The 14,869-nt window shown below is 48.8% G+C and overlaps 1 protein-coding gene across 2 annotated transcripts in view; it reads left to right on the top strand.

Moving 5' to 3' along the window:
* Positions 1 to 8,222, top strand: part of AMOTL1 (angiomotin like 1) — a 55,710-nt gene extending 47,488 nt beyond the window's left edge. Inside the window, exons 10-13 of one of the 2 annotated variants that reach the window (XM_065678744.1) lie at positions 944 to 1,069; positions 2,721 to 2,947; positions 3,649 to 3,906; positions 5,265 to 8,222. In XM_065678744.1, coding sequence (XP_065534816.1) covers positions 944 to 1,069; positions 2,721 to 2,947; positions 3,649 to 3,906; positions 5,265 to 5,368 — 715 coding nt within the window. In that variant the 3' untranslated portion in view covers positions 5,369 to 8,222. Of the gene's footprint in view, positions 1 to 943; positions 1,070 to 2,720; positions 2,948 to 3,648; positions 3,919 to 5,264 lie in introns of both variants that reach the window. The other variant, XM_065678743.1, reaches the window with a different exon arrangement.
* Positions 8,223 to 14,869: the final 6,647 nt, after the last annotated feature.

Below are 14,869 nucleotides of genomic sequence, written 5' to 3'. Positions count from 1 at the left end.
TGCAGCGAGCAGGGACTGTTGGTGTATGGCTGCATCCATCCCACAGCCTGCAACATGGGTTTTTAACCTAGTTTTAAAAGTCTAAAGTCCTTTTACCACTTCATTAAGCTTCAAAATAAAAAGGTTCTCCTGAAAGCTAAGCTAAGCCTCTTTACTGCAGATTACTTCAACTGATTCTTGTCCTTCCCACCCATAAACAATGAACAACAGATGACCCTGTAACAGCCTTGTAAATATTGAAAGACAGATACCCCCTGTTGTGTCTTCCCTGGCCTGAACTAACTTACTTCCTTCAGCCTTTCCTCACTTACCCTGGTGTAAAGCCCTTCCCACTCACACAGCATTTGTCTGGTCTGTTTCCAGTTTGTGTCAAAATGTGGCGCCCGAAAGTACACAAGGCACTGCAGTGAGGCTTTCCCTAATGGGGATGACGATGTAATTCTTGCCCCAGTTTCTTAGAAGCCAAATCCCTTGAAAACATCCTAAAATGAGATTTCCCTTTGAAACACCATCAAGTGTGTGACTGGGGATGATCCTTTTCTTTTGCACTCACTCTAGGTAGCAGTTCCTGTGCTACTGCTCACCTTTTAAAGTGTACAGTTTTGTTTCTTGTTTGCAATGTAATCGTGTTGATTTGGGACCATTTCCCCAGTGAGTCCCTCTGATGTCTGAGCCTGTCCTTCAGGCTGGTTGTTAGCCTCGTTGGGGGTAGCCCCCTATTTCAGCATGCTCTGTTCTATCAGCCGTTAATTAATGGCATTAATGACTAAACCCAAGCCAAGAGTAGCCCGCAGCAAGATGACCCAGTGCCAGAATGACCCATCCTGTTGACAGGCACCCATCACTAGCTTGCTCTTCAAGCGTGGGTTTAGGGTTTTCTCTGCTAGTGCCCATCTCACGGCCTCAGGAACCCAACTCTGACCGTGTTGAACTGCTGTTTCAGGGACACCTCAGTGCCAAGCCACTCACGCAATGGCAGCTATGGTGAGAGTGCACTGGAGGTACGGGGCTGGCAGGAGGAGGAGGAGATCGTGCAAGCCAACCGGCGCTGCCAGGACATGGAGTACACGTAAGGGGCTGTTGTGCCATACCTGCCTGTTGTGTGTTTGGTCTGGGTTCAGGTAAAGCAGGATGCCCTTCTTTTCCTTTGCGCATGCCTGGAAAGGATGGGCTTAGCTTCACTTTGTTGTGCTCTTCAGCACTAAAACACAGGTTGAAGCATTGCTGTCATTGGATAGCTTCCTCCCTACCTTCCCGTTAAACCTTCCCAGTGCCAAAAATGACCTTGTTACAAAACAGAGGCTGTTCCACTGTTAAAAGTAGGTTGGCATGCAAGGAAGCTGAACGCTTGTTTAATCTCGGTGAAAATCCCTCACTGGAAACAAGAGTGTCTGGTTGTAAAAGCTGACGTTGTAATCCCGCTCCTACATAATCAGCAGCACAAGGGCTTGCCTTTGCCTCGCTCTTCGCCTTGCCTGCTTATTCCTCCTCCTAGGTGCACCAAGTATCCCACATCCAAGTTGTGTGATGGTTGCATTGGCATTTAGGAACAAACCTGCCAAATGTAGCACCACAAGCACCACTAAAAAAGATGCGTTTACAAGTAGTAGAAGGTATAAAATAAACTCTTTTGGGCACAGGCAGTCAACAAGAGTAACGTTCATTGTTGCAGGTGCTTTTCCTTTTTCAGCACACAAGTGGACATGTGGCCGTGTCGTTCAATGAGTTTTAGATCTGGGCAGTAGTTTTAATCCAGACTTTTTTTCCTGGTGAAAAATGGCTTTTTTGATGAGTAAAAATCCCTTCAGAAAGGTTGTGTATTCCTCTAGGATTTACTGAAAATCTGCTCGTCAGTGTTGGCTTCCCCACAGAAACACTGACACTTGTACAAAAACCCCAGTCTGCTTCTGCTGCTTGTGGAAAATAGCAGTGATTGATGGTTTTTACTGGGTTTGGGGTTTGTTTTCCACTCACAGATGCAAGCTAATCCTGCTTCCAGGGAAGGAATAGAGTTTTACCATTGGCTTCATTAATGATAGATTAGGGTCTTGTGTTTTCATTGCAAATTAGACAGCTGATTATGAAAACTAATGCTGACATGAAGTTACTCGCTGTCTCCCTTGGATGTGTAGGTTTTCCAGTGTTTTCCAGGCATTTTAGCTTCACAAAATGCAGCTGCATTGGACTGTGTGTTGTCACAGTCAAGCTGTAATTATCTGAGTGTCATATTGTACGTGTACAGTTACATTTTTGTGTAATATGGTTTAATATTCTTTGATATGATTCAGTTTTAATCATTCCTGGAGATAAGTCTCAGATAATCCTGTTCTTTTGTGATCTGAGTGCTTTTGGGGACTGTATCAGATTTGACCCTGATGTTTTAGGGGGTGGAAATTGTCTTTGTATTCTGGTGGAGGAAGCAATCTGCTGCCTGGTCAGGATACTGCCCTCATTGCTCCTGCTGGGTTGGTAAAGCCGCAGCAATAGATGGGTTCAGTTAACCTTGCAGAAGAGTTCTCAGTTTTGGCTTAGTAGCTAGAAACGCTGCCTGTTTCAGAGTGCACGTTATCCTCAGAAGAGCTGGTGGGGTCTGCTTTGTCTGAGTCACTCAAAACCAGAGGGCACGTACCCAGGACCCATCCTGCTGCCCCAGGGTGGGGACACTTGCCCATATAAGTGCTTCTTCCATTCCTGTAAGCAGAGCATTCCTGTTTTGCCAGAATAAAGAATCTCCATGCCAAAATAATTGAGAAGGATGCCATGATCAAAGTCCTTCAGCAACGGTCACGGAAGGACCTTGGGAAAGCAGACAGTGCCAGCCTACGACCAGCTCGGTCCGTCCCCTCCATTGCTGCTGCTACGGGGGTGCATTCACGCCAGACCTCACTCACCAGCAACCAGATAGCTGAGGAGAAGAAGGAAGAGAAGATCTGGAAGGGAAGCATAGGTGAGCTCAGGGTTTGGTTAAGCTTTGCCTCATCCATCACTTCATCCTAATCCTTCTGCTTGAGCTAAGCAAAACTGACTTGGCTGTGACACACATTGCCCTGACAGTTTATTTCCAGAGCACTTTCCATGGCAGAATGTGTGTCCTTGTGCTGAAGTCAAAAATAAGTCATTTTTAACCTGGCATTTTATCTTAATTGTATTTTGATCCTATTAAATCATTCTGCACTGATTATAGAAGGCCATAGTTGGGGGAAATCCTCCCAGACATAATCAGATGATGTTTGCAGCTTTGCGGGAGTAAATAACAAATTTGAGCTATGAAGAAAGCCTGGTTAATCAAGAGGGTACGCATCCCTTTGGGTACAAGTGCATGATGTGAATTGGCTGCTAAATGGGAAAATGAGCCTGAGGCCCCATAGGCTGGGGGTATAGAGGCATGCAAGGCTGTGCCAGGGGTAAGTACCACTGGAATGGGCGTGCAGAGAGGATGCAGGAATAGGCAGCTGCTTTCAAGAGGCTGTTTGAGGGGGAAAAATCATGTGGCTGACAGGAGAGCAACATGCAGCATCAAAGGGAGAAGGTAAGCCAAGCTAAGGTCTAAAGACATAACCAGATCAGTGCCCTATAGGTCTGCGGTAGGATGGGGTTGACAGCACATATGTTTGAGCTGGGATGTGACTGACCTCCATGTGTTTTCAGGGCTGCTATTGGGGAAGGAGCACCATGACCATCCATCAGGCCCCTCACTGCCTCCTCCCCTGCCCTCCTTGTCCTGCATGCCCATCCCAGCGCCGGTGGCCTCCCATGCAAAGACGGGCAGCAAAGACAGCAGCACCCAGACGGACAAAAGTGCTGAGCTCTTCTGGCCTGCCACTGCCTCCTTCCCTGGCCGTGGACGGCTGGGTACCACCCCATCGCACAGCCCGGCACCACGGCCCCCAGGGACACGGGGGACCGGCGAGAAACTGGGTGAGATCTGCTGGACCCCAGTGTGAAATGCCAGCATCCACACCTAGGGTTGTCATCAGACCCCTAGAGACACCCAGCATTGATGGAGGGGGTGATACCTTACAGTTTGTAAGGTGGTGGGGAGGTTTCTTCAGGGAAGCTAAAATTGTAGGGAGCTTTCCAAGGCTGCCTGGTCTGGCTTTGCAGAGCTTCATGCTCCCGTAAAGCTCCACTCACCTGTGGCAGGCAGTTTCCAATCAATGCGATTATTCCTGCTGCCAAAGATAAAAGTACAGTGTCACACCTTGAAAATGCTCCACACTTGCTTATGTACTGAGACCCTTCTCTTGTTTTCAATCTAAACGTGGTTAGTGAAAGCACCATTTTCTTCCTAATTGATTTTAAAGAAAACCTGGAGGGAAGCAGTAAGGAGGAAGTGGAGATTTAGGGAGGAGGGATTAAAGAAATACAATTCTAATTGTTATTTGAAAGGTGGAAGCTGGTGGTTTGCACCCCAGCAAGGGAGACGTTTATTTTATACATAATATTTTGAAAAAGCCCATTTCCTATATGTTCATCTCATCTCAAAAGCAAGCCTTCCCTCTAAAAATGTGCCACGTGTTATTAGTAGGGCTGAACATCACTTTTTCCTTGAAACTCCGGATTGCTGTGTTTTGGGCAATCCAGATTGGAATTTATTTTTAGGTACTCCAAAACAAGCTTTTCCTGTTTATAAGAAATCAGAGTCCTTCTTCTCCCTGAATTTGGCTCTCAAGAACTATGGTGATGAACACCTAACAACATCTATCATACATTGTGATAATTCGCCATAGACATTCTGTTATCCCATCCCACTGGCAAAGCAATACATTTTAGATTAAACTACCTATCTGATTATTTGTGTACTGCCTTCATGGTGTTTAAAACATCCTAAATTTTGATGCAGAATAGGAGTAGAATGATGCAGAATAGGACTATACATAGGAATATACATAGGAGCTACCATGGATCAGATGGCAAGTGGGTAACTTGGTAAAGTGACGTAAGCCTTTGACAAATGCCTCTTTCTCTCTAGGGCCACTGCTAAGTAGCTACTTTGATCTGTATCTCTTAAATAGCATCTTTGTGCCTGCCCTTGGGGTCTGTGCACACCAACACAGTTGCTGTCATTGTGCAGGGAATCGAGCAGTACATGTTCTCAGCCTCCTTGTCCAGTGTGGCTTTCAGTATGTAGGACATACAGTTAAAAAGTGCCCCACCATCACCTTCCCCCCCCCCCCCCCAAAAAAAAAGTGTTTATATTTGCTTCAAACAATTTGCTGTTGAATTTGAGCTGAAACCCAACTTTCCCTTCTTTCCCATTGCAGAGAACTCCAGCCACGGGAAACTGCCCGACAGCAAAGGCAGGGTGAGCAGCTTGCTCCACAAGCCCGAGTTTCCAGATACAGACATGATGGAAGTCCTCATCTGAGCAGAGGACAGCGTCTCTGGGGATTTGTGTGCATACAGCCAGGTCCGCGGTGGTCCTTGGTGTGCAACCCTTAAGAACTAACCCCGAGAGTCTGAAGAAAGAAACAGAAAGTTTGTGCCCAAATCAAAGCTGGAGTCTGGTATGTTGAGACTTTGGACCAGGCAAGGAATCAAGAGCGCTGAAGAGGAGCGATGAAATGAACATATGGGGTTTTCTGAGCAGAAAGGGGCATTGAAGATGGAAAATGGCATGAGAAGGGGATCATTGAGGGAAAAGGAAACTGCATTTTCTGGTGTAAAGAGAAGGTATCGAAGTTACAGACTGGGTGCACACTGCTGCTCTGTTTTCCTGCCTCTCTGCAGCTGGGACAGGGAGTGAAATCCAGGCTCTTTAGAGGCCAGAGGGAGTTTGTGAATAGCCCAGGAGAAACTTGCATCTTCCGCAGTATCAGTTAATGTCTCCAAAGTATTTGCTGCTTAATCTCTGTGAATAACTGGTCCTTAGGTGTACACGGGAGGCTCTTGTGAGTATTTGTTTGAAGTGGTGTGGTTTTCCTGGGCAGGCAGGTCAGGTGCCTCTTTCCTGGCTGGACAAGTGTTGCTCTTGGAGCTGGATTTACAGTGCAAATATTCGCGTCTTGCAATCCCGGAGCTTGCTGAGAATTCTGGTTTTGGTAGGAGCAGTTGTTGGCTGGAATTCCCATGGAGGATGAATGTAGAGGGGGGAGGAGGGCGCTGCTGAAGCAACCCATGGGAAGGCTCCAGGAGGGAAGGTCGGGAGAGGATCCTAGCGGCTCCCTGAAGGGCGGTGTGTTGCATTCAGAGGGGTGTGTGTTTTCAGTGGAGTTAAGCTGGGTTTGCTTGTGTAGATGCCTCTTACCATGCACTGGTTCGCAGTAGTGGAAGAATCAGTGTGTTCGTGGTAAGAAGGGGCTTTTACCTTATTCTCAATGCCTACAGCCAAATCCTACCTTCCTTGGGAATACAAACCTGCCGTTCAAGCTGACATGGGGCTGGGCGTTAAGGGGTGTAGGATCAGGCCAGGAAGGGTTTAACTGCAAAGTAGTACATGAGCATCCTCTTGTTTGCTGTGCTGAGCTGCAGTTTCTTTCCACCTTGTTTTACCCAGGGTGGAACATGGGTCATTTTCAGCTCAGTCCCTCATTCCTGTAAGAGGTAGTGACTGTGTAAGGCAGCCAACTCCCCAGCTGTGTTATTTGTGGCATGCCATTTACTTCATGCATTGCACATGCCAATAGGGAAGTTTTCCTCTGTAAGGTGTTTTTGTATTGGCTTTGCAGTTCCTGAGCCTCGTGGTGCACTGTAATGACACTGAGAAGGCCTTGTCTTTGGGAAAAAGGGTGATGGGATTTTGTGTGAAGCTGCCAAGAGTGGAAGAGTGATGGGTGCTGGCAGTAACTGTGTGCTCAGGGCTAACTCAAGGCCACCCCGTCTTGTAGGTATTAAATCAGAGCCCTCGATTGTGGAAACACCAGGCACTTTAAACTCTGCTTTCACTGAAAACTGAAGTCCTCAAAGCCTTCAGGGGCCAGAGCCATGCACTCAACACTGCCTGGCTGATGCCTTTGGTATTTCAAAACCAATTGCTGTGTTAAATCTATGCACTTACTTTCGTGTGTACATAGAATTTGATGTGTCAGTGTCTCCCTCTTCCTGATTTTTGCACTTGTTAAAGTAGTGGTAGGCAGGTTGTGCAAGCGAGCGAACTGTGCGTTGCAAGTTATTAGCAGTTTTGCATTGTGAAACCAAATGTGTAAAACCCTTGGAAGATGTTATGCAGCTTAATATATGCCGTGTAAAATGGGTATATTGGGTTTGTGTTTTTCTCTAAACTTAATTTAAACGTTGTGTTTGCATAAAAGCCAGGCCCATGAGTGGCATCAGTGCTGACCCACCTCTGTGGCCCTTCCTCAGATGTCTGTGGTAGGAGGGGGACAGGAGGAAGACAAAGCAAGGGAGTACAGTGATGAATATTTCATTTCATTTCATCATGTTTCTCCAGGAAATAAGGACACTGAGGTGCTTGCAAGCCCCTAAGCATTCTATTAGCAGCTGAATTCTTTCTTTTGATGAAACTGTTTGACAGGGTGTGTGCAGGCAGACAGCTCAGCATCCAGCAGAAACAGTGTGGGATCAGCGTGCATGATGTGGCTTTCGGTTATGTTTGGTAGTGATTCAGCTCAGCTTTTCCAAGTCAGCTAGAGCACAGCACTCCTCCTTCTCCTCATGGAGACCACGGTCCCTCCAGTTCCTATCCAAAGGTGTGTTACAATTGATGTTGCCCCCAGATTCATGGTCACCTACAGGCAACTGTTCATTGGAGACCCCTCCTGTTGTAGGCAACAGCTCAAATAAACCCAAAGGTTCATTCTCCTTTATCATGTTGAGCTCAAGAGATGTTAGTTTTCCTGGAGGGAACATGTGCAGGACCAGTGGGTCTCCCGTCAGCCCGAGCACTAGCAGGACCTGCATGGAGTACTACTGCCATGTATCAGCCCCTCTCAGCAGAGCGGCACAACTCCATTTGTGCTGGTTTTCCCAGCTCTTGGAACTGTTTTGTGTTTTGGGACACTGTGCTGTAGCCATTCCAGGTGACGTTGGTAACTAGTTGTAAAATACTGTCGTTTTTTGTTGTTGGTGGTTGTATAGAGAAGTGGGTGAACAGTGTTGTACAGCTGGAGGGTTACTTGTACATAAGGGGGGAAGTGAGGAACGTTATGTGTCACCCCCAGCAAATATTGATATCGTTGGTCAGCCAAAGATTTCTTATTCTTTGCTGTTTAAACTTGTGCCTTAATATTGTATATAATAAATGTGTAAACACGTTTATTTTCCCACTTTTCCAGTGTGAGTATATCGAGTCCTCAGGAGGAAAGGACTTCTTAAACAGTTGAAGCTTTGCACACCACGTGTTAAGGCTAAGAAGTGGTACCTCAGGATTCTTCACTGGGAACGTGGTGACCACTGGAATGGGTTGCCCAAGGAAGCTGTGAATGCTCCATCGCTGGCAATGTTCAAGGCCAGGCTGGACAGAGCCTTGGGTGACATGGTTTAATGTGAGGTGTCCTTGCCACCTGGAACTGGATGATCATAAGGTCCTTTCCAACCCAAACCATTCTGATTCTGTAAGGTAACCTCATCTGTTTTCCATAGCTGTTCATGAAAGACCCACAGCATGTGCCACCAGTAGGTATATGTGGGCATGAAATCTGTGGGTCTATGAAGCAGAGGGTCAAACTGAGAGCTTTGCCAAGCAAGAAGAGCAGGATTTTAACAAGATCATCTTCACCGAAGGAAATGAGGGTGGAAACTGAATGAGATGCTTTTGTATAGCACTCGCATTGATTTATTTTTGTTCTGAAGGGTCTGGAGCTTCTTTATTTGGCAGGTGGGCTCAGTGTGAGTGAGATACCCGAATACCTCGTAGATCTAGATATTCCTGAGTTACTATAATGTCTTCAGTAAGGCATATGGATCGGATCCTGTTTCAAGCTGTTGGGCAGGCAAGGGGAATGCTCCTGTGGAAATACTGCTCTATGTTTGCTTATGCAACTGGAATAAACGGGGTGGGGGGGAGCAAAAGTTACCCAAGTGCGTGGCTCTGAGTGAGTAAGGGAGGTTTGCTCGGCAGGCTCTCACATGCCCTTCGAAGTGTCTGTTAGGAAATTCCTGAACCAGGTCCCAGGGAGCTGCAGGCATGAAAGGCATGAGAGCCATTAAGGGCATCTCTCCCCTATGGGTTCTCCTCTGCTTGTCACAGCCTCCTCTCCCTATATCCTCACACATGTTAAAAACCCATCCTGCCCCAGGCAGGACTGTGTCAGTGAAGATGCAGGGGCTCTGCAGTAACCTGAGCAGTGGTTTGCTTCACACACATGCCAGCACCTCTTGTTCCCTGTGCGAGCAGGCCCATCTGAATACTCCATCTTCAATGGCAGCTGAAGTGTTTGTGGTGTCCTGGCTCTTCACCACCAAGAGCAAAAATCTGGTGATTGCTGAGATTGTGGCTTTTTAATGGGCAAGATTTGACAGGAAATCTGGGGCTTAGCTTGGGTTTTGAATGCCATGGACAAAAGAAACTAATAGAGGCCAAACCAGTGCTGGGGTGTGGGAAAAGCCTCATGGCCAACTGTGTTCAGGTGTAACAAGGAGGAGGTTTATCCCGTTTTTGGGTTGTGTCTTCAGCATGGATCCTCAGCTAACGAGAGCATCCCTGTAAAGCTGTCTCCAGGTTAAGTACCTTTTGCATATTAACCTCAGACAAAACCATGCAATTGAGAGTGCATTTGTTTAAATGTTAAAATCCCCTCTTACTCCCTGTTCCCCTCACTGCCACATACCGGGAGAGTGCTCAGAAGAGTTAACAATATCAACAAAACTGCTATTTTGAAGCGTTCCAAAATCACAAGTCAAGTCCCATCCAAAATGACTGGACCTTTTCAGGCCAGATAACTTGGATTCACTGCACTGTACAGCTGCTATGTCCTTTCTGCTTCGGTTTGGTACCACATCCAGGGCTCTCTCCTCCTTGTGTTGTGGTGCATCAGATGTACAGACAGCAGTGATTTGAAACAGCATTCTTGGGGAAAAGCTGTGATTTCTCACATCATCAAGTACTTCTTGGGGCTGGATTTGAGGCACACTGCAGTGAAACATGCTCAAAGTGCAGGCATCACCACCAGCAGGAAGGATGCTGCCAGGGGTCTGCTTGCACTCGGTATCCCCAGTCTGGGGTCTGGATGCAACCCAACAAGGCAGTCTGGGTCTGAGCATCCCGTTGTGTTCCTGCACCACCCTTAGCCAGGTTTTTGGGTACCCTGTGGTGGATGAGCTGCTCACCCAGATAGCAGGGGGTGGGTTGGTGCTACCTGGTGGGTGTGTGTTGGCCATCAGCTTGCAGCGGTGAGGGTTTGAAAGACCCCAATCCCTATCTCCTTGCAGGTCTGTAGCTCTTCTTACAGAGACGATAGAAATTCAGGAAGCAGTCTTCCTCGCTCCCATGGTGCAGGAATGCTGTGTTCGAACGTCAGCCTTGGAGCGGGGCAGCACAGTGCAGGGATGTCCCTAAGGCCATGTGCTGGGCATGGACTCACCCCTTGAATCCCAGTACTAAAACCAGTGGACCCAGTGGTTCCACAAGGTACTAACCCCCCTCTCTGCAGCCCAAAGCAAAGAGGGAGAACGGGGTGCAATGTGCAGCAGTGCGATACCTGCCTGAGGGCTGGGTGAAACACAGCAGCTGTCATTGTCCCTGCAGTGATTAATGTCCATCCAGACCTTCACAGCCCTCTAAAACCGACCGCGAGTGCCCGGCATTCCTGAGCTATAAAAGGCGCAGGAATTCATTGACTCGAGGTATGAAACACCACAAGCTGTTTTATTTCATACCAACCACTTCAGCTTCACATGAATAAAATATCAGAGCACATATTTTCCAGAGTAACCCTGCATGGCCTCACTGCAGCCCGCACCTCGGTCTTCTGCCAGCACCCTCACTTTGAAGTGAAATAGGGCAGTGATGAGAGATGAGACCCAGGTCCACATTGCTGAGAGCCCATTGCTGGATGGGAGCTTGTGTTTTCCTGGGTACCACTTGGAGGGGCAGTGACAGAGCTATCAGCAGCCTAAAAGCTGGAGGATGGCAGTGCCCCCCCCCAGGAGACCATGCCTGCTCTAGTGGGAGGTGTCCCTGCCCATGGCAGGGGGATGGAACTGGATGAGCTTTAGGGTCCCTTCCAACCCAAACCGTCCTGTGATCATGGTGACTTCCCTGCCCGCTCAGTGGCCTCTTTCTCTCCTGTTCACAGCCTCCCCCGGTGCCAGCCTGCCCAGGGAGCAGAAGCGGGGTGGGCAGCAGTGACCCTCCAGGCATGTGAAGCTTCCCATAGGACAGCTGGGCTCAGGGCGAGGATGCACGACCATGGCAGCAGCCAACATCCCTGTGCAGGCCCCAGCTTGGGACTTGATGAACCCAGGCAGGAGGAGTCCCACTGGGGAGAAGCTGTGTGAGAATGGTGTTGCAGGGTGTGAGAAGGTGGAGGTCCCCTCGTTTTTAAGAAGCCCCTTTCTGGTGGGCTCGCTCTTACAATCGCATTGTGATTTGGTTCACACAACAGAGTAGCTGCTCAGGGGGTGAATTCCACCCGAGTTCAGAGCACACCCAGCAGCAAGTAGGCCAAGCACCAAATCCAGTGGGTTTCTGCTCTCTCTGGAGGACCAGTGGCCACCAGGACTTTGCTCTGATGCTGTCTATGCCCCAACCCCATCAAAGCAGTGCTAAGACCTGGTTCCTCCATGGGGAACATGGAGCACCCGAACCCCAGGACTGTCGAAGGAGCAGGATCAGCCTGTCCCATCATCCAGGTGCAGCAGGAAGCCGCTGACCTCTCCTTGCCACTGGTGAAGCAGGATGCAGGGATGGAGAACCCACAGGGGCTGGAGAACAGCCTGTGGATGGGGACATGGCTCACCTCACACCTACAGGGAGCCCATGTTGTGTGGGTTTGGCCCCAGTTGGGTTTGGGGTTGAAGTGGGTTAGAGAGCCAAAGCCACCACCTGCACAAACCCATGTCTGGGGTGGGCACAGTGCTGGGGCAGCAGAACCTGGTGGGGAATGGGGTGAGCAGAAGGAGCTGCACTGGGCTGTCCACATCCATGCCCCATTCTTCCACAGGGACACATCTCCATCCATGCCTTGCTCCTCTGGAGGGAAGCATCCCCACCCATGCCCTGTGTTCCTGCAGGGACATGTTCCCCCTCCATGCCCTGTTCCTCTGCAGAACATGTCCTCATCCCGCATCCTTCTCACCCGTGCTGCTGCTGGCTCATCCTCACATCCTGCCTCTGCTCCATCCCTCTTACCCTCCTGTCTCCCACATCTTCTTCTGACTTAGCCCAAAATGGGGCAGGGAAAGCCCAGGTCCTTGTTTGCCACCATTTCCCCATACTTCCCTGTTTAAAGACTGAACAGCTTGAAGGGGCTGCCCTCATTTAGGTGTTTGTACAGCGCATTGCACAGTGGGGCCCAAAAACATCGTCTGAAGCTGTAAATGGTATTATTATTGTTGTTGTTAGCGTTATCTGTGCATCAGCTCGGTGCGCCTCTGCTTTTAAAATGAAATCATTGTCCGAGTTCCTGGAGCCTAAATGTGGCGCAGGAGTAAGATCCCTCTCACTTAGGTGTTAATAATGCCTCACCCCACCACAGGGCTTTTTTTAGCTGGATGAGCCTTTATGTTGGGATGCCACGAGCTCCTTATCGTGTTACCCAGCTCCTGCATGCAGGGCCCCACAGCCTCACCCGACCCCGGCTGCGGCTGCGCTCCCAGCCCTGCCCCAGACACCACCAGCAGGTCCCAGTGCTGGTTTCCAGCTGCCCCATGCCAGGTCCTGGGCAGGGAGGGGTCTGGCTGTGTGCTGGAGCTGCCCCGTCCTGGCTGCTCTTCCCTGGCACTTAAACTGGGAAGGCTGCAGGATGGGAGTCGTGGGCTTCTTGTGTAGCACGAAGCACAGTCGGATTGTGGTCCAAAGTATCGCTCCGGCCTGCAACAGTGATGGGGATGCTAATACCAATAGTGATACAGTAATTACAGTAATAGCAATAGTAGAGGAAGAGATAGACAAAGAGGTTGCCATGGAAGTTGTGCCTGCCCCATCCCTGGCAGTGTTCAAGGCCAGGCTGGACGGGGCTTGGAGCAACCTGGTCTAGTAGAATGTGTCCCCATAGCAGGGGGTTGGAACTGGATGAGCTTTGAGGTCCCTTCCAACCCAAACCAGTCTGGAATTTTATGATTCTATGAGTCTATGATAAGAACAATAAAACTAAGGCTGAGACTAAGAACAGGAATAAGAACAGGAGCAACCAAGTCTACTTGAAGATGTCCCTGCTCATTGCAGGAGGATTGGACTAGATAACCTTTAAAGGTCACTTCCAACCCAAATCTTTCTATAATAGGAGTAGGAATAAGAAAAAGAGTTGAAATTGGAACTGGAATAATAAGAAGAAAATAAGAACAATAAAAATAGGTATAAGAATAAGAATAGTAAGAAATTCTGTTCACCAAAGCGAATAAGAAAATTACTGAGAAAAGAATAAGGATAAGAATAAGAGTAAGAAAAAGGATAAGGGTAAGAAATTCATTCTCCACAGGTGGCAAAATAAGGGTTGGAAGATGAAGAATGTGATTCCAGAGTGTGCTGCATGTCCATGCTAGGAGAAGACTTGCCCCTGTGACCATGGGCTGCAGCCAGGGCAGCTCAGACTTAGGCCTTTCCAGGTAAAAAGCTCGACCCAAGCCCAAGGCTTTGAGTTTGCATGGGGAAAACGGGATGATGTGCTTGTGGGAGCTGGTTCTTGAGAACTCTTCATGTTATTACATAGCCGGTGGGTAAATCCTCACCTCATCATCCAGCTGATCTTTCAGATCCAAACCAGCTACCAGAGACCAGGCTCATTTCGGTCTGAGAGAGGAATCTCATCTCATACACCCCTTTACAGCAAACACTCCCTAGCACTTGGCACCCAGCACCCGGCGGCTTTCTCCTTGGATCCTTCACCAGCGGCAAGGCTTTTCCCATGTGAAAAATGCACTTGGAGCGCTGAAGAGGCCTTTTTCAACACAAGGACTCACCTTTAGAAGGGAATTCGGAGCCTGCGCTGGGAGCAGCTCTGGCGTCACATTGCGTGACCTGCCCTGGGGTCCCAGAGCCCCTTGGCAGTGCTGTGTTACCATGACCCGTGGCAGTCCCTCCGGATCATAGCATGCAAGGGCGCAGCAGCCCCAGGGCTGCTCTGGCACTGAGCAGTGCCTGGGAATCCCCTCAGCAATCTCTTCCTCACCCACCAGCCCCACGTGTCCCTGTGCTGGCCCATGAGACCAGCAGGGAAGCACGCTGGAGCAAATGCATTTGCAGGGACTATCCCATTGGATGCTGTATGCATTGAAGGTTTCCCTTAGCAGGCCATCGTAGAAAGAAGGAGGATTGGAAGGGACACAGATGGCCGTGCATGGACAGTGCGGGGCATTGCTGGGCTGAGCATTGCAGCCGTTGCCCCTCATATTGATGAAACATCTCTGTTAACCCCTCCCAGTCTCTTCTAAACCTTTCCTTCCAGTGATGCAAATGGTTCTCAGTCATGTTAATGTTTGTTTGGTCCATAAGATGGCTGTGTGTCACTTAGCTGTGAAGAGAACCATGTGTTTGGAATAAAGGTCAGAGGAATCAGCCCCAGTGCAGTAAAGGCAGGACATGTTCTTCCAGGTTTCAGGACAGGGGACAGGGATGTGAAGGACCTGATCTTATCTTCAGGAAGCAAACTGAAGAGAAGGAGCAGGGCTGGGTCCTTGTGTGGTGTTAAAGCAACGAATGGAAAAGAGGATGAAATGGTTCGTGATGTCTTTTATTGAGCTTTGCATCCCTGGTGCTGAAAAACACTGCGGAGAGGCTGATAGAGTTCCTCCTAAATTACCATCAATAGTA

The sequence above is a fragment of the Lathamus discolor genome, chromosome 4 (genome assembly GCF_037157495.1).
Source record: "Lathamus discolor isolate bLatDis1 chromosome 4, bLatDis1.hap1, whole genome shotgun sequence".
NCBI classification, from domain to species: Eukaryota; Metazoa; Chordata; class Aves; order Psittaciformes; family Psittacidae; genus Lathamus; species Lathamus discolor.
This window is presented reverse-complemented; position numbering and strand designations above follow the sequence as displayed.